We start from the raw sequence: 18,793 nt of genomic DNA, 5'->3' as shown, positions 1-18,793 counted from the left end.
AACCCTATAAACTCAGGCATAACACAGCCAGATGTTTATTCTCATGTATTAGTCTGTTTATCACCATGTGAAGCATAAATGGCAATCTTCCAGGAATGTACAACAGCGATTCTTTCTAATGAAGTATTTCTTATCAATCATTTTCTTTTAAGATAACTCGCTCCTATCATAGGAGTGTCTACTGTAAAATTCATTACTTAAATTATAACCCATAGGTCACATACAGCACTAATGCTGGATACGGTATTTTTGAAATATTGAATACGGTAACAGGTGTTCTATCACCAATATAGCTACAACTAAAAACCAGCAAGCTCAGGAGAAAAATGATGTAGGCTAGCAGTGATAGTAGTATACATAGGGAATTTACTATTTTTTTGTATATAGTTGGCACGATATAAAAGAGACTTTTTATATAAATGTAAATATTTTATTGAACAAAAATATTTTTAGTGCTGCACCCACTGTAATATTGTTTCCCTCTCCCATTGACACCCTCCTCTCCAGCTGAAACTGCTATTCATTAGCATTACTTCTACCCCCCTTTTACACACACACACACACACACACACACACACACACAGACACACAGACACACACACATACTATACACACCACCCCCCAGTGACCTTTTTTAATGTAATTTCCTCCATGTGTCAATGTATTTTTACCGAAAATTACACCCCCACCCCAACCCTCAGTGCGAATAGGCCCAATCCTCATTTCTATTAATTCACCACAAACCAACACAACACACCTGGGGCATTAAACTTTCTTCTCCCCCAAATGCAGAGAGCTTTAGAACATGGTTCAAGGAGGACTTATGACTAGTGGACCATAAAGTTGTTCTCTGTACTTCATACCTCCCAACATGACCCTCTCCAGGAAGGACACATTGCTCTGCTCCTGGAATTTCTTCTTAATGTATGATGCAATCACCTGTGTTGAAGAGGTAGTTGGTGAGAAAGCTGCTGCAACGCAGGTGATGGTGATTATACATCAAGAGGGAAGTCCAGGAGAGGGTCATGTTCGATTGGTACTTGCAGAGATCAGCCAAATAGTGTTTAAGTAATTAACTAAGGCCAGGGTTGCCTACCTGACCCTCTCCTTCAGGGAGAAAATGCTCCGTTCCTGGACTTCCTTGGTAATGAATGATTGCCATCACCTGTGGTAAAACATCTTTCTTATCAATTACCTAGCTCACAACAGGTGATGGCAGTCTTAATCAGGTAGGCAACCCTGACTAAGGCCCTTATTCTGGTTCACTCGCAAAGGCAAATTCCTTCTCAAATGTAACATGTGCAGAGAGAATTAGATTTGGTGGGGTTTTACCAGGGCCGGATTTAGGGGTCAGGCCGCCCCTAGGCACCAAGTTTTTGGCCGCCCCCTGGAGCCGGAGGGAGGACCCCTTTGGGATTTTTAAAATAGGTCACAGTGAAGGGGGTATGGGTGAAAACCGGACAGGACAAAAACCCCGGACCGCCGGACCAGACATTAAACTCTGCATTTAGGAGCTTGTAGCCTCCGGTCCAGGGGGTGTCCTGTCCGGGGGGCTGCCTGTCACACCTGTCACCAGGGAAAGGAGCAGGGGGAGAATAAAGCCTCCCTGCATGGTCCGGGCATGTAGCAAAAACCGGACGGTCCGGACCACACAGGGAGGCTGTAATCACCCCTTCCCCATGTCCCTGGTGATAGCCATCCAAGGGACCCCCCTGGAGAAGACACCCCCCGGAAAGGACACCCCCTGGACCGGACCCTACAAGCTCCGGACTGCAGATTGTGATGTCCTGTCCGGCAGTCCGGGGTTTAGTCCGGTCCGGTTTTTACATAGTCCCCATTGGAGGGAGGGAGATCAAGAAGGCTGCTCGATGGATAAGTTACCTACTCTTGTTCAGGCACCGGCAGCCAGGACACCGCGCTCCTCCTCCGCAGCAGTCACAGGCGGGCAGGGACAGGGCTGAGTCTCGACACCCGGGTGGCAGCAGCAGAATCAGCAGCAATAGCGGTGAGAGTTGGAGCCGGATCACGCCCTGACAGGCTGAGGGAGGGAGCTGCAGTCCATAGTGCGCACAGGACACTTGGGGAGCTGATGACAGCGGGAGTGTGCGTGCATGCAGGAGAAGGGTTGCGGCTAGCACACACTCTCGCTGTCATCCGCTCCCCGAGTGTCCACTTGTGCGCATAGGGACTGCAGCTCCCTCCCTCAGCCTGTCAGGGTGCGTGTACAGCAGCCATTGTGCCGCGCATGGTGCCGCCAGCGAGCTCTGACTTGTCCAGCTTCCGCTCCCTGGACATATCAGTCAGGCTGCCGCCAGCTCCTCTCCTGTCTGCAGCAGCCCGGGATCCGGCGCAGCTCTTGGTCCGGGAGCAAGCAGCACCTCAGCCCGCTGACACTGAGATGCTGTACCCCGGCAGGATGTTGCTGCTGTGGGATGAGCTGTGCGGTGCTCCGTGCAGATGCACAGCTCGTCCCCCTGTAAAAATGGCCATGCTGGCTGCTGCCCTAAGCATGTGCCGCCCCTAGGCCCGTGCCTCACGGGCCTAGTGGCAAATCTGGCCCTGGGTTTTACTTCAAAGTGAGATCTATATTGCAGTGTAAAAATAAAGCAGTCAGTATTTTCCGTATTTCCCCTGCACAGAAACAAAATAACTCACCAAAATGTGCAAAACTCTCTGCATATGTTACATCTGCCTCCCCCCTCCCCCCTGCAATGCACATGGTTTTGTCCATTTGAAAAGGAATTTGCCTTTGCAAGTGAACTAGAATAAGGGCCTAACAGGTAGATGTATGAAGCAGTGGTAAGGGAGAAGTGATAAAGTGCCTCGTACTTTATCACCAGCCAATCAGCTCCTGACTATTAAGTTGCAGGCTGGGTTTAATAAGGGACAGTTACAAGCTGATTGGCCGGTGATAAAGTACCAGGCATTTTATCACTTCTCCTCCCTTATCGCTGCTTCATAAATCTGCCCCTAAGTTCCAATCCTTGAACTTTTGTACCCAGTGCATACAATTAGGATGCATTTTGGCCAGGGCCTAATTTCCAGCAGTGATGTTGGGGGCCTACATCACCCCAGTTGAATGGACAAGCAGGTGAAAATGGGTTTTGTACATGTGCAATATAGATATCCTCTATAAAAGCTGGAGGATTCTGTGGAAGGGCAAGGCCACATGAGATACGACCTCCACAGATAAGTGATTAAGCAGTGTGACAATCAAGTTTACAATTCAGAAAAGTATTTGGTACCCGTGGTGCAAAAATTCAATGGTCACAAAATGATTATAAAGCTGAAACTCTGCATTCAGCATGAAACTAAGATACTGTATACAGTCAGTCCTTATTATTTAAACTCCTTGGTATAGGAAGGCTATAGTAATAATGCAGGGATTTCCACTTTGTTGGGCTTTATCACTGCTTTATCCTTTATAACAGTGACTTGTTTTTGGTTACATAAATATTAAAGTGTCTGCTTGAAATCTATCTACCCCTATGTAACACACCAGAGGAGGACCTATGAAGCTACTCTGAAAAATTCCCTGCACTTTTTGTCTCAGTGCATATATGTAGCATTAGGCTGCCAGTGAGCAGATCAATGGACATATAGGCCTGGGTCTAAAAACATTCAAGGGCTTATATTGACTTGGTATAAGAAAAATAAAACAAAACTGCGCTGAAATAGAAATCAATTTTAATTTAAATAAGGACATAGCATAAAATATTCATACACAAATAAAAACACAAAGGGTAAAAACAATCTTCAGTTAGAAGCAACAATGGCTGGTATTCTAATGATGTATGGGCCAAATTCAAAATATACTCAGCTGTAGTAATAGAGCCCTAATAGGCAAACTTGGTTAGTTAGTTTATGCATGAAATGAGTCCCAATTGGTTAGGTCATGGATGAATAGGTGAATGATGGTCCGTTATTAGGTTTTGGTGTTAGGTTTGTCATTGGATTGACAGATTCAATGTTTGTCAACAGAGATCATGGTTGCTGGCCTAAGCCAGGTAGAATTGAATAAACACAGATGGCCACCCAGCTGGCAATGAGATGGTTACTGCGGGTCTCCGTTCGGTTAGCACTTCTGTAGCCTTATCTGGATTCTCTTGTATAATGATCATCGCTGGATGATTATAGTTGGTACTAAAGAACAGACTGTATTGATGGGAAGTAGCTGTGGCCAGTCTAGTGGGGTTGTGGTCCATAGGCAAATCTAATGGGTGGTCCAGGGGTGCACCGGACCACCCATTAGACGGCCAGCCGCATTAAATTTAAGAAATGACCGCTGGGCAGAGAGAGCTGTGTGCTGCCCAGCTGTAGTCTAAGCCAATTTGTGGCCTGCCGCCTGCAGTAGGCTGAGGAGGGAGATAGGATGCAGCGGCGTGTCTCAGCTCATGCCTGCCTAAGCCACCTCCCCTCCCCTGTGCCGGTGGATGCTGAGCTGCCTCATCGAGCTGTAGCTCTGTGCACAGCTTCCTGCTCCCATGTCTCAACAGTGAGACTGGACACTGCAGCACAGCCACGTGAGGTAAGCCCATCTACTTGCCGCTTCCTCCCTTCCTGCAACTGCCGGAGATCCCCTGCTCTACCTCTACCCCTCTTTTTGCTGTGTGGCTTCGCTGCGCAAAGGTCCGCCCTGCTTGTGTATTTGGATTTGGGACCACCCATTACCATAATTCTAGATTGCCTATGTTGTGGTAATACCATGTGGATGTGTATAACAATCACACTATCAGCCCAGCTGTCTCACTAAATACCTAGAAATCTCTGAAAAATAATAGAAATACAATTTTAATACTTACTATTTAAGGGACAACTGCGTGGACAGCTAGGCTGCAATGATGATAGACCTATTATTTATGTGGATGCTTTGAGCTGTAGCTCCAAATTCCCCATTATTAGTCTGGTCCTGCCAGTAAGGGCATGAAAACATCTACATAAAGCACAGTTCTTGTGGGGCCTCCAAGGACTGCATTACATGGATAAACATTGCAAATCTGGGGCAAGGGGGGTTTGCCCCAAAGTCTTTTACAAAATTAAGGATGACACTGATACCCCTTTCACACTGCACAAATTACCTGGGTCACTGTGCAGTGTGAAAGGGCCAAATTCCGGGTCCAGCAACCCAGCAATCCAACCGGGGATAATAGAAGTTATTCCCGTGTCGGACCCGCGTTGCTGGGCAGTGTGAATGGATAACCTGGGTGGAGCGACCTGGGTGCCGTTCACATTACAGGGAGGAGTGCTGCCTCCAAGTGCTGCCTCATCCTCCACCCCCCAGTGATGCGCTGCCACTCCACCTGCTTATTGCCAGGTCACTTTAGGAGCATCACCTTGCAAATGCCGGATCGCTCCCAGGATGGACTCGTGTCCATGTCCTGGGTGTGACCCATCATTTGCGATGTGAAAGTGGTATTAGAGGTATCCTTGTTGAATTTAATACAAATGGCAGTATACAATAGTAAATAGTTTTCACTATAAAAATAGTAAATAGGGTACTTAATGGCATGCGATGCGATGGCCGCGATTTTACATAGAAATGCATGGTAAAATGTAAATCGCGTCGGTCGCATCGCATGCGGCCAAAAAAATCGCATGCGATGCGACCGACGCGATTACCGATTTTACATAGGGAACAATGTTAAATGGCCCAATTGACCCGATTTTACATAGGGAACAATGTTAAATGGCCCACAGACCCCAAATAGCCACCCTGAAGTGTGAAATGCCCCCCCCCAATTGTTAACGCCACCCCACGATCAACGTCAACCCAAAGCGTGGCGAGCGCAGCGAGCCCGCGAGGGGCGGCGGTAGGCGTCCTCCGACCTTTTCATACCCCCACTATCCACGTCGGAGTGGAGTTGAGAATAGAAAGTGTGGCGAGCGCAGCGAGCCACAGAGCCCGAAGCATGGCGAGCAAAGCTTGCCCCGCGAGGGGACGCGGATACCTGTGAAGCCCGCGAGGGAACGCCGATACCTGTGAAGGTATCCGCTGCGCTCGCCATGCTTCGGGTTGACGTTGATCGTGGGGTGGCGTTAACAGTTGGAGGGGCCATTTCACACTTCAGGGTGGGTATTTTGGGTCTGTGGGCCATTAAACATTGTTCCCTATGTGAAATCGGGTCAATTGGGCCATTTAACATTGTTCCCTATGTAAAATCGGTAATTGTGTCGGTCGCATCGCATGCGATTTTTTTGGCCGCATGCGATGCGACCGAAGCGATTTTTTTCCTTGCGATGCCTAAGATCAAAATCGTGGGCACCCTTCTAGGAAACAAGTACCGTAAATAGCTTTTGCCATCTATATTATATGCTCTATAAATACCAGTGTGTTCCCATGTGCTGATGCAGACATCTTTTCATATAAATTCTCTTAATGACAAAATACCACCCAAATCCCTCCACCCCCCCAAAAAAAAAAAAAAACAGAAGCCACAATAGTTCAGTACTGTTATGACTCTTTTCATTTAACTATTATTGCAGGGGACACTGATACCTGTACCATTCAAGGTGGTTTACTTTAGTGTAGACAGATAACATTCATGGAGGGACAATCGCATCACCATTGGCCCTTGAGAGTCAAGAATTTGCACATAGGACAGAACAATGGGCAATAGTGTAATCCAGTTTTAATGCATTAAGTTAAAAACACAGAACATAAGATGCAGTATGGCAGACCCTTACCCTGTGGAGTGGTCTACATAACAGTAGTCAAGTAAAGCTTGATAGCATAGGCATCCCTGGAGGGCCTCTCTCCTTCCACTGGGTCAGGTCTGTTGCTCCACACCTCCTACTCCATTCGAGCACATTTCTATATGTATATATTTTTGCAAGGCTTTGGAGGAATTACAGCATTTCCAATATATATACTCCTTCCTGGCTTTCTTGGGAGTTTAAAGAAAAGCCGAATACTAGACATACTGTAGACTACCTACTTCTTAGGGGGATATTCAATCCCCGGCAAGCATCTCCCATCGGGGAGATGCTCGCCGGGCCCTATTCAATGCTGTCTTCCCCGACAGCATTGAGCAGGGTTTCTCGGCAGAACGAGCCCGACATCACTAGCTGTCGGGCTCGTTCTGCTAAGAATGGCCGGGAAGTGACGAGCTGCCGGCTGCAGCTCGCCTCTTCCAGGCCGTAACTCGCGGCCATGCCCCCTTTTCGCTCCCCGGCAGGCAGGACATTGAATCCCGCCTACGTGTTCTCGGTCGAGCTGACCGAGAACAGGACTGGGCCACGGCGGTCGAGCAACCTCGACTGCTGTGACCCTCAGATTGAATACCCCCCTTAGTCTATGTTTCTTATTTGATAGAAAAAAAGAGATGCTCGTAGCTTGCATTAGAATTTTAGTACATTGAGAATTGCAGTTAATTAATCCTTTGAAATCCTTTAAATGTTTTTATGTGTATAACTAATTAGAGACATATTCCTGCTGTATACATTTGTAACAGTTCATTCAGGATATCTGAAAACAAAACAACTAAATTGCCTACCTGAAGCTGCTCAAGGGGTAGATTATGATATTATAATAAGAATAATGGGGTAAGGGGAGGTGGTAATGGTCTGGTACCTAGACAAAACTTTACAATTGGTGTAGCCATAGATAGTATTGTGACCTGGTCCCAAGCACCCCAATAGGCTGAATCAAGAAGAGCAACTTTGAATGGGGAAGTTTTCCTGTTTATGGCCTAACTGGATTTAGAGATTATTATATGAATGTATTAATGTGCTCATGATCTCTCCTAATCACATTGGATTTTAATAACATTATAGCAAAACACTTCTTGAAAGAAATCCATGGGTTAATATTGATGTACAATCATGAGAACTGATCTTTGTCATATACCTGTAGATTGATATTTGCTCCCTGAAAGATTTCAGGAATCCTTTTCACAAAAAAGAAACAGTATACAGTAGGATCATGTCGAGTACATTTTATATTTAAATAGAGAACTAATAAAACAAAGCGATCAAAAGAAACCCACACATCATTAAGTATTGTAACTGTTTTTGGTATGTTAAATATTTTAGAACAATATAATTTCTTTGTGTTCTTAAACAATTCATGTACCAGGCAGGCAGGCTTAATTTTTATGAATGTTACATACAAATGAAGAGGATTGCTTGGGTTATAGTCTGATTTATTTACTTGGTGACTATTGTTTACTGTCAGTTCTTGAAACTGATTGTGAAATTTATTTTGAAGGAAATTAGTAACTTTCACACAAACCAAATTATTTCATTTTGATTAACCCCTTCACACCTCCAGATCACATATGCCCAGATATAGTTTGTTTTGACTGCTATCATTCTTGCATCATTGTTGTTCGACAAAGGAGAGTATTTCACTGAAGCTTTAATATTTACAGAACTATGCATTTATATCATATTATATATTTACCGTATGTATGTATTTATGTGTGTGTGTGTGTGTGTGTGTGTGTGTGTGTGTGTGTGTGTGTGTGAGTGAGTGTGTATCAATAGCTTTTTCCACAGTAACTAAAATGCAAATGTTTTTTGCTGGGGTTTTTTTGGTATTTTTTTTCCTATTTATAATACAGACATCAAACTACGTAATACATTCTCTATTGCTTTATGGTGCATTTGGCTTGTCTCAAAGTATTATATTGTATGTAATCTCCATCTCTTAAGCTGGCCACACATGTAAGCAGCCAATTGTCATTTGCCCCCTATATATTACCAGATTTTTGGTCCAACCAAAAAAACAACCAACTAGTTGTATGGTTGGAATGATATTTTTTAGATGTGTGGCCTGCATTACTCCTTCAGGTTGTTCCTTTTAGCCAGATCATCAGTATGCTTACAGTAACACATTTCAGAATTTCATGAGATATCTGTGCTGATATCTGACCTGTCCACAAGTGTTTATTTTAGACCAAAATTAGCAACTATAGAGAAAGCTAAAGACAAATACGTGTGTATTGCAAACACTCATGATCAATCATGAACAATAGAAACATATATACAGTTCTCATTAAATGTTCATAAAACATTGTGGGTTTTTTTCTATCTGAGCAGCACATTCTATTGACTCCATCATGACAATCCCCATCAATACCATATCAATTTATAATTAGTAATTCCTTTATAATACACCTCCGGTACTAATTACCGAATGCTCCATGTTAATATACATGCTTTTATATAGATGCACACACTGGTTGTTAAATAAATCACAAAGTGCAGTATGAAAATGTTTTTATTCATGGACAAGTTTGTGACTATTAAATAGTATGTGTAACACATGAGATATACTGCAGATTCTTATTTGAGGTAAAATGGTTGTATAAAAATAATTGAATCATCCTGTATACAAATGAAACCTTTACAAAACGGGAAAACAAGCTGGTGAATTAGATTGTGGGTGAGACTAATTAAGCATTTTATAGCACATAAAACGGTACTTATGTAGTAACTGGGCTGCCGATTTTGAAATCGGGTCCATCGCATCGCATCGCACCCGACCAAATCGCATGCGATGCGATGCGATGCGATGCGATGGACCCGATTTTTCCATAGGATTCAATGTTAAAATGGACTGAGTCCATTTCAACATGGAATTCAATGGGAAAAGGGGTCCTTTTCATACCCCTACTATCCAAGTGGGCATGGAGTTGGATATAAACCTGTGGCGAGCGTAGCGAGCCACCGAGCCCGAAGCGTGGCGAGCGTAGCGAGCCCCGCGAGGGGACACAGAATACCGTCCCCTCGCGGGGCTCGCTTCGCTCGCCACGCTTCGGGCTCGGTGGCTCGCTACGCTCGCCACAGGTTTATATCCAACTCCATGCCCACTTGGATAGTAGGGGTATGAAAAGGACCCCTTTTTCCCATTGAATTCCATGTTAAAATGGACTCAGTCCATTTTAACATTGAATCCTATGGAAAAATCGGGTCATCGCATCGCATCGCATCGTATCGCATCGTATGCGATGCGATATCGCATCGCATCGCATCTGATTGTATGCCTTAACTTAAGGCATACAATCAAAAAATCGGCAGCCCAGATACTACATAAGTACCCATAAAACTATCCAGGAGAAACAATTGTTTTCATCAGGGTGTTTTTATATTTTTGGCAATAGTTTTTTTTTTTTCACGCTTACGGAATGAGCATTAAATTCCATTATATTCAGTCACATACTTTATTGTAACTCTTTGAAGTGACACTTTTAATTAATTGCTGAAATGAAACATATTTAAACCTGAAAATATTACACTTGAGAAGCTTGAAAAATTAGCTATAAAAGGACACAATTTTAGTTGTTTTATTGTAAAACTATTTTACCACCTAAAGCAGGGTTGGCAATATGCGTCGCTATATTATTATTGCAGTAGGTGAACAAAAGATATTAAAAAATATATATGTTTTCTAAATAAATACTACATGATATTTGTATGGATAATGTGTGCAGGAATTATTCTGAATTTCTGAGCATAAATATGACAAAATCAAAGGCCCAAATTAAATAAACTGAGAGATTTGTAAAGTACAAAGATTTCATTAACCCTTTGAGTGCCAACATCTCTGTGAGATATGTTCAACATATCTGCTAAAACTGCCAGCATCAATCACATTTGTTATATAAATTCTAATAAAAAATGTCATATATTTCCTATATAAGGTAAACATTACAGGTCATTATGATGAATAAAAATGTTTGCTTGCCAATTTTTAGTCAAATTCAATTGGCACTCAAAGGGTTAAGAAACATTAGTACTAAGATATAAAGCTGCAACTTTTTGCAACTGCTGCTTTAAATCTAAAATAACTAAAATCTTTGCAATTTGCACATTTCGCACTCTAGGCCTGAGTGAGAGTTGTACACAAACCCAACTGCATACAGTACAATTCTGATGTTGAGCGATCTGCACAGGCACAGATGCCGCAATGCGTATGTGCAGATCTTTTTTTTGCGAGATCACAAGTTGAAGCATGGTTGACATGCTGCTCTCAATTGGAGTGGGAGTGGCTACGGTGACCATTTTACAGAATGGGCTCATGTTGATCCTTTTTTTTGGTATGGTTAGGACAGATTCTGTGTACTTACTGGCCCAGGCAAAGGAGTTCCAGTTCCAGAAGGTCATTGGGCGGGATGTATTAAAATACATCGACGCCCTTCGCGCCCCCCCCCCCCCCCGCCACGATGCCGCCGCATATGTACTAACATATGTGGCTGGCATCGCGGTGTGGTGACGGAGGTCCCCCGCGATACCTGGAATGTGGTGTGCGGGGGGTCACCGTCACCTCCCAGCCGGCTCCTGCATCCCTCACGCGGCGTCACGCCGGGGACAGCTAAGCAAGCTGTACCCGGCGCCTCCTCCTCCCCCTGCAGCCGGAAGGACGTCCGGCTGCGTCACTAGAGGGAGGAGAGGTTTACCTTCCAGGGTCCAGGAGGACCCTTCAGGAAGGTAAGCCAGAGGGGGGGAGGCGAGGCGGCGGGTTTGCGTCGGCGGCGGAGGGCGGCGAAAAGAAGCCCTTCACTGCGGTATCATTTTTGATACATAGGAAAATGCGGTAAAACTGGGGTTTTACCGCATTTTCCATTTGATACATCTCGCCCATTATGAGTAAGCAATGTCCCATCGATGTGGTGCTGTGCCTTTAAATGCTGAGCTCAGATCTACATTGCCAACAGAAGGAATTAGTGGCAGCTCCAGATGTGGTGCTGCAGTGCAGTCCAAAATGTAGTCAAGGGAGCCAAACCAACTGCCAGGTAGACACGGCTGGCAATATTTGGCAGTGTTGGGGGGGGGGGGGGGGGGGGCAATTGGTGTGGCTCCCCTATTTTATTTTGGATTGCACTGCAGCATCACATCTGAAGCCACCACTGTAAGCTGCTACTACACAGCATCCATCTCTAAATCATCCCTCTATTACATGTGGGCCTATATCTCTGGAAAATGCAAATTGCTTCAAGTAAAAAAAAAAAAAAGTTTCGACTTGGCTGATTTAAATATATAGTTTGTTTTATTTAAATGGTGTAAAGCAAATTCTGTTACCTGGGCACATTTAGTTATTGCAGCATTATATCAAAATAAATTACAAATTCTAATATATACATAACACTGTACACATAAATGTATATTATGAAGAATATTGGAAATGCATTCTCCCCTCTGAATCACTGCATGTAATGATGTAGCTTATAACGCCATCGATGAATCTAGTTTTTATTTAATGACAGCCACATGACCTAACCACCATATTTCTATATTTTTTTAAAATAACATTAGAGCTGTCATCGAAATACAACACAGAGATGGCGTTTAGTTTTGTTGGTGCACAGCACGGCTTTGGGACGTGTTCTGGAAACATCAAGTGGACCTGTTATGAGGGGAAAAAAATGTATTCACATAATTCCTTGAAGGTGAAATGAATACTAAAAGGCATATTTAAAATTCAAGTGAGGATTCTGCTATGACGTATGTATATTCAAGATGTAAAAGAAAAGACATTTGCAAATCCCATTATTCATATTCTGAATTAAGACATTAAAGCCAGTGTTTAAGGTGGATTAATACATAAACCAATCAAATGAAGGAGAAAATCACTGTTCAAATGCACTTTGTCAGAAATAAAAAAAAATAATTTTTCATGCTATTTAACCCCTTCACGACATTTGACGTATATATACGTCATGGCCGGGAAGTACTTCCCGACACATGACGTATATATACGTCATGACTTTAAACTGTCACTGCGTCTCGAGACGCAGTGACAGAGGGACGATGTCTGCTGTCCCTGACAGCAGACATGTCCCTGCATGCCCAGGGGGGGCTGCGATGTCGCCCCCCCGTCGGCGATCGCTGTGATTGGCTGTTCAGTGTGAACAGCCATTCACAGCGTTTTCCTGTGTTACCAGCGAATCAGACGCTTGGTAACACAGGTGTCAATCACCGCCGGGCGTCAGGGGGCATGAGGGGGTCATCGGTGACGATGACACCTCACCCCACCCTCACCCCACCTGCCCCCAAGGCTGTGATTGGTCCGTGGGACCCACGGACCAATCACAGCCAAGGCGCGACATTTAAACTAACGGTGACTGCGCTGCAGACGCCATTCCGGTCTGGAGTAGCGTGCAGAGCGGTCACCGTGCCTATCTGCCGTGATACTGACCTGATCCTTGCTAATACTTACCTGATCCTTGCAAATACCTTACCTGATCACTTGATCACTGCTTGTAGCGTGCTGGACGCTTCCTGGATCTTCCTGAGACTTCCTGCTGCTGCTGCTGCTGCAGTGTGATAGAGAGATAGAGAGATAGAGAGAGAGAGATAGAGAGAGATAGAGAGATAGTGACAGAGAGAGCTATATTTTGTGTCTGCTACCCCCCCTTTTTGGGGGTGCAGGTTTTTTTTATATATAAATAACTGTCGCTGCTGCTGCAGTGTCATAGTGATAGATAGTGAGAGATAGTGATAGATAGTAATAGATAGTGAGAGATAGAGAGATTTGTGTCTGCTACCCCCCCTTTTTTGGGGGTGCAGGTTTTTTTTTTATATATATAACTGTCAGTGCTGCTGCTGCAGTGTCATAGTGATAGATAGTGATAGATAGTGAGAGATAGAGAGATAGAGAGAGATAGTGACAGAGAGTGATAGAGAGTGTATATTTTGTGTCTGCTACCCCCCCTTTTTGGGGGTGCAGTTTTTTTTTATACATATAACTGTCAGTGCTGCTGCTGCAGTGTGATAGATAGTGATAGATAGTGATAGATAGTGAGAGATAGAGAGAGATAGTGACAGAGAGTGATAGAGAGTGTATATTTTGTGTCTGCTACCCCCGCCTTTTGTGCTGATCACTATATCTGAGGTGATCAGCAACATTTTGGGGGTGCAGAGGTTTTTTTTTTTTATATATACCTGTCAGTTGCTGCCAGTTGCACCAAAGGTTGTGCACCTGCTGCCCCTCACTGGTAATCAGTGTCGCATCACTGATCACCTTTTTTTTTTTTTTTGTGGGTGCTGTGTGGTCTTTTTTTAATTTTTTTTTTACACACACTGTGATTTTGTGGGTGTCCTGTGGCCACTGTGCGCTGATCAGTGACGTACATCACTGATCAGCTTTTTCGGCACAGGGTTGATCTATTTTTTTTTTTTTTGATCAAATTCCTGTTGCCTTTGAGCGCTGTTCAGTGACAGACGTTACTGACCAACATCTGTGCTCAATTTTTGGTGCAGGACCTTTTTTTTTGTTTTTTTAACCCCTTCAATTTTTTTTTTTTTAACCCCTTCAATTTTTTTTTTTTTTAACCCCTTCATTTTTTTTTTTTTGTATAAAGTATTTTTTTTGTTCTGCACTACATACACACAACACACTACATACCCCCCGGGTTGAAATAAAGTTTGTACCCCCCCCTACACTATACACGTGTTGAAACATTTCACTACCAGTAACACAAAAATAAAAATGTCATCCCAAATGTCATCCCAAATGTCATCCCAGTCATCCAGAAGAATGTATTCAGTGGAGGAGGCATATGCCATGCTTGCCTCTGATTCTGACACAGCCAGTGAGGCAAGCGGGGAATTTGAAGGATTCGTCTTAAGCTCCTCTTCCTCCTCTGGTGATGAGGGACCCCCTCAAAGACGCCCCCGTAGAGCAGCTGAGACCCCCCCCCCAATAATTGATCTCGTATGGACCCCACCACCAGACAATTTTGAGCCCCAGGTTCCTGAGTTTTTGGCCATGCCAGGAATCCAATTTGATTCCACAGGTCTCAGAGAAATTGACTTTTTCAAATTATTTTTCTCTGATGATTTTATAAATTTAATGGTGGACCAAACTAATTTATATGCCCAGCAGTTTATTGCTCAAAACCCCACGTCATCATTTGCTAGGTTGACCCCTGTAGATGCAGTAGAGATGATGACGTTTTGGGGTCTGGTGTTTCATATGGGCATAGTAAAAAAGCCACAAATTAGGCAATATTTGAGTACAGATGTTCTGTACAGCACCCCATTTTACCGTATGGCCATGACTCGGACTCGTTTTGAGGCAATCCATAAATTTATACATTACACCGATAATGCACAGTGCCCACCCAGAGATGATCCCACCTTTGACCGGCTATTCAAAGTCAGGCCGGTCATTGATCATTTCAGTGCCAAATTTGCAGAGCTATACATCCCTGAAAAATTTATTTGTATTGACGAGTCCCTTATACATTTTAAAGGAAGGGTTAAATTCCGCCAGTACCTTCCCAGTAAGAGGGCAAGGTATGGCATAAAAATGTATAAGCTGTGTGAAAGCACCACAGGGTACACCCACAAGTTTAGGGTATATGAAGGGAAGGATTCAAGAATTGAACCGCCAGAATGCCCCCCCTCCCTCGTAGGTGTTAGTGGCAAAATTGTCTGGGATTTAATGCACCCCTTCCTGGATAAGGGTTATCACCTCTATGTGGATAACTTTTACACCAGCATCCCCCTGTTTAAGGCCCTTGGTTCAAGAGGTACAGCAGCTTGCGGTACTGTGCGCAAGAACCAAAGAGGCCTCCCCAAAACGCACATTGCCCAAGTAATGAGAAGGGGTGAAAGCAGGGGAATATGCACCGAAAATATGTTGTTGGTCAAATATAAGGACAAGAGGGATGTCCTTATACTGACAACAATTCATGGAGACAGTACCACCTCCATCCCTGTACGAGGTACCAGTACCCACACCTCAAAACCAAATTGTATCCTAGATTACAATAAGTACATGGGCGGAGTGGATCTTTCAGATCAGGTACTGAAGCCGTACAGTGCCCTGCGGAAAACAAATATCTGGTACAAGAAGCTGGCCGTGTATATCATCCAGATGGCACTGTATAACGCTTACGTGCTATTCCGTTCTACCGGCCAGAGGGGGACATTTATGCACTTTCAAGAGGAAGTCATAAAGGGCCTAATATTTGGGAACCAGCAGGCAGAGGGCCCCAGTACTTCTAGTACTGGCCCCCGTATTGTACCAGGGCAGCATTTTCCCAACGAAATCCCCTCCACTGCAAGAAAGGGCAGGACACAAAAAAGGTGCAAAGTTTGCTATAAAAAGGGAATAAGAAAGGAAACTATTTTCCACTGTGAAACTTGCCCCGACAAACCCGGCCTATGTATAAAGGAGTGTTTCAAAATATACCACACATCGATGGATTATTAGGTTCATCATTTCACCGTGCATCGGGGGTCTTGCTAATGCCACATAGCACCCACCATTCATTCCACCAGAATCTGAGCTGCAAAATCCAAAAATCACTCCTTCCCTTCTGAGTCCTGCCATGCACCCAACTGGTATTTTTTGGTCACATGTGAGGCATTGCCGTACTCTGGAGAAATGGGGGCACAGATTTTGGGGTGCTTTGTCTCCTTCATTCCTTGTGAAAATTAAAAATTTTGAGCCAGAAGTACATTTTTGTGTAAAAAAATGTAATTTTTCATTTTCACAGCCCAGTTGTACCAAAATTGGTGAAACCCCTGGGGGTTTGAAATGTACACTATACCCCTAGATGAATTCCCTGAGGGGTGTAGTTTGCAAAATGGGGTCACTTGTGGGGGGGTTCCACTGTATTGGTAATGCAACATAGCACCCACCATTCATTCCACCAAAATCTGTGCTGCAAAATCCAAAAATCACTCCTTCCCTTCTGAGTCCTGCCATGCGCCCAACTGGTATTTTTTGGTCACATGTGAGGCATTGCCGTACTCGGGAGAAATTGGGGCACAGATTTTGGGGTGCTTTGTCTCCTTCATTCCTTGTGAAAATGAAAAATTTTGAGCCAGAACTGCATTTTTGTGTAAAAAAATGTAATTTTTCATTTTCACAGCCCAGTTGTACCAAAATTGGTGAAACCCCTGGGGGTTTGAAATGTACACTATACCCCTAGATGAATTCCCTGAGGGGTGTAGTTTGCAAAATGGGGTCACTTGTGGGGGGGTTCCACTGTATTGGTAATGCAACATAGCACCCACCATTCATTCCACCAAAATCTGTGCTGCCAAATCCAAAAATCACTCCTTCCCTTCTGAGTCCTGCCATGCTCCCAACTGGTATTTTTTGGTCACATGTGAGGCATTGCCGTACTCGGGAGAAATTGGGGCACAGATTTTGGGGTGCTTTGTCTCCTTCATTCCTTGTGAAAATGAAAAATTTTGAGCCAGAACTGCATTTTTGTGTAAAAAAATGTAATTTTTCATTTTCACTGCCCAGTTGTATCAAAATTGGTGAAACCCCTGGGGGTTTGAAATGTACACTATACCCCTAGATGAATTCCCTGAGGGGTGTACTTTGCAAAATGGGGTGACTTGTGGGGGGGTTCCACTCTATTGGTGCTTTGGGAGTCTTGCTAATGCAACATGGCACCCACCATTCATTCCACCAAAATCTGTGCTGCCAAATCCAAAAATCACTCCTTCCCTTCTGAGTCCTGCCATGCGCCCAACTGGTATTTTTTGGTCACATGTGAGGCATTGCCGTACTCGGGAGAAATTGGGGCACAGATTTTGGGGTGCTTTGTCTCCTTCATTCCTTGTGAAAATGAAAAATTTTGAGCCAGAACTGCATTTTTGTGTAAAAAAATGTAATTTTTCATTTTCACTGCCCAGTTGTATCAAAATTGGTGAAACCCCTGGGGGTTTGAAATGTACACTATACCCCTAGATGAATTCCCTGAGGGGTGTACTTTGCAAAATGGGGTGACTTGTGGGGGGGTTCCACTCTATTGGTGCTTTGGGAGTCTTGCTAATGCAACATGGCACCCACCATTCATTCCACCAAAATCTGTGCTGCCAAATCCAAAAATCACTCCTTCCCTTCTGAGTCCTGCCATGCGCCCAACTGGTATTTTTTGGTCACATGTGAGGCATTGCCGTACTCGGGAGAAATTGGGGCACAGATTTTGGGGTGCTTTGTCTCCTTCATTCCTTGTGAAAATGAAAAATTTTGAGCCAGAACTGCATTTTTGTGTAAAAAAATGTAATTTTTCATTTTCACTGCCCAGTTGTATCAAAATTGGTGAAACCCCTGGGGGTTTGAAATGTACACTATACCCCTAGATGAATTCCCTGAGGGGTGTACTTTGCAAAATGGGGTGACTTGTGGGGGGGTTCCACTCTATTGGTGCTTTGGGAGTCTTGCTAATGCAACATGGCACCCACCATTCATTCCACCAAAATCTGTGCTGCCAAATCCAAAAATCACTCCTTCCCTTCTGAGTCCTGCCATGCGCCCAACTGGTATTTTTTGGTCACATGTGAGGCATTGCCGTACTCGGGAAAAATTGGGGCACAGATTTTGGGGTGCTTTGTCTCCTTCATTCCTTGTGAAAATGAAAAATTTTGAGCCAGAACTGCATGTTTGTGTAAAAAAATGTAATTTTTCATTTTCACTGCCCAGTTGTATCAAAATTGGTGAAACCCCTGGGGGTTTGAAATGTACACTATACCCCTAGATGAATTCCCTGAGGGGTGTACTTTGCAAAATGGGGTGACTTGTGGGGGGGTTCCACTGTATTGGTGCTTTGGGAGTCTTGCTAATGCAACATGGCACCCACCATTCATTCCACCAAAATCTGTGCTGCCAAATCCAAAAATCACTCCTTCCCTTCTGAGTCCTGCCATGCGCCCCACTGGTATTTTTTGGTCACATGTGAGGCATTGCCGTACTCGGGAGAAATTGGGGCACAGATTTTGGGGTGCTTTGTCTCCTTCATTCCTTGTGAAAATGAAAAATTTTGAGCCAGAACTGCATGTTTGTGTAAAAAAATGTAATTTTCCATTTTCACATCCCAGTTGT

The 18,793-nt window shown here is 44.0% G+C and overlaps 1 protein-coding gene across 1 annotated transcript in view; it reads right to left on the bottom strand.

Annotated features, from left to right (window-relative positions):
- Positions 1 to 11,966: 11,966 nt before the first annotated feature.
- Positions 11,967 to 18,793, bottom strand: part of BMP5 (bone morphogenetic protein 5) — a 171,356-nt gene continuing 164,529 nt past the window's right edge. The window contains exon 7 of the mRNA XM_083177318.1: positions 11,967 to 12,346. Within this exon, the coding sequence (XP_083033444.1) occupies positions 12,197 to 12,346 (150 nt within the window). The 3' untranslated portion in view covers positions 11,967 to 12,196. The remainder of the gene's footprint in view (positions 12,347 to 18,793) is intronic.

The sequence above is a fragment of the Crinia signifera genome, chromosome 3, assembly GCF_055691185.1.
Source record: "Crinia signifera chromosome 3, ASM5569118v1, whole genome shotgun sequence".
In the NCBI taxonomy this organism is placed as follows: Eukaryota; Metazoa; Chordata; class Amphibia; order Anura; family Myobatrachidae; genus Crinia; species Crinia signifera.
This window is presented reverse-complemented; position numbering and strand designations above follow the sequence as displayed.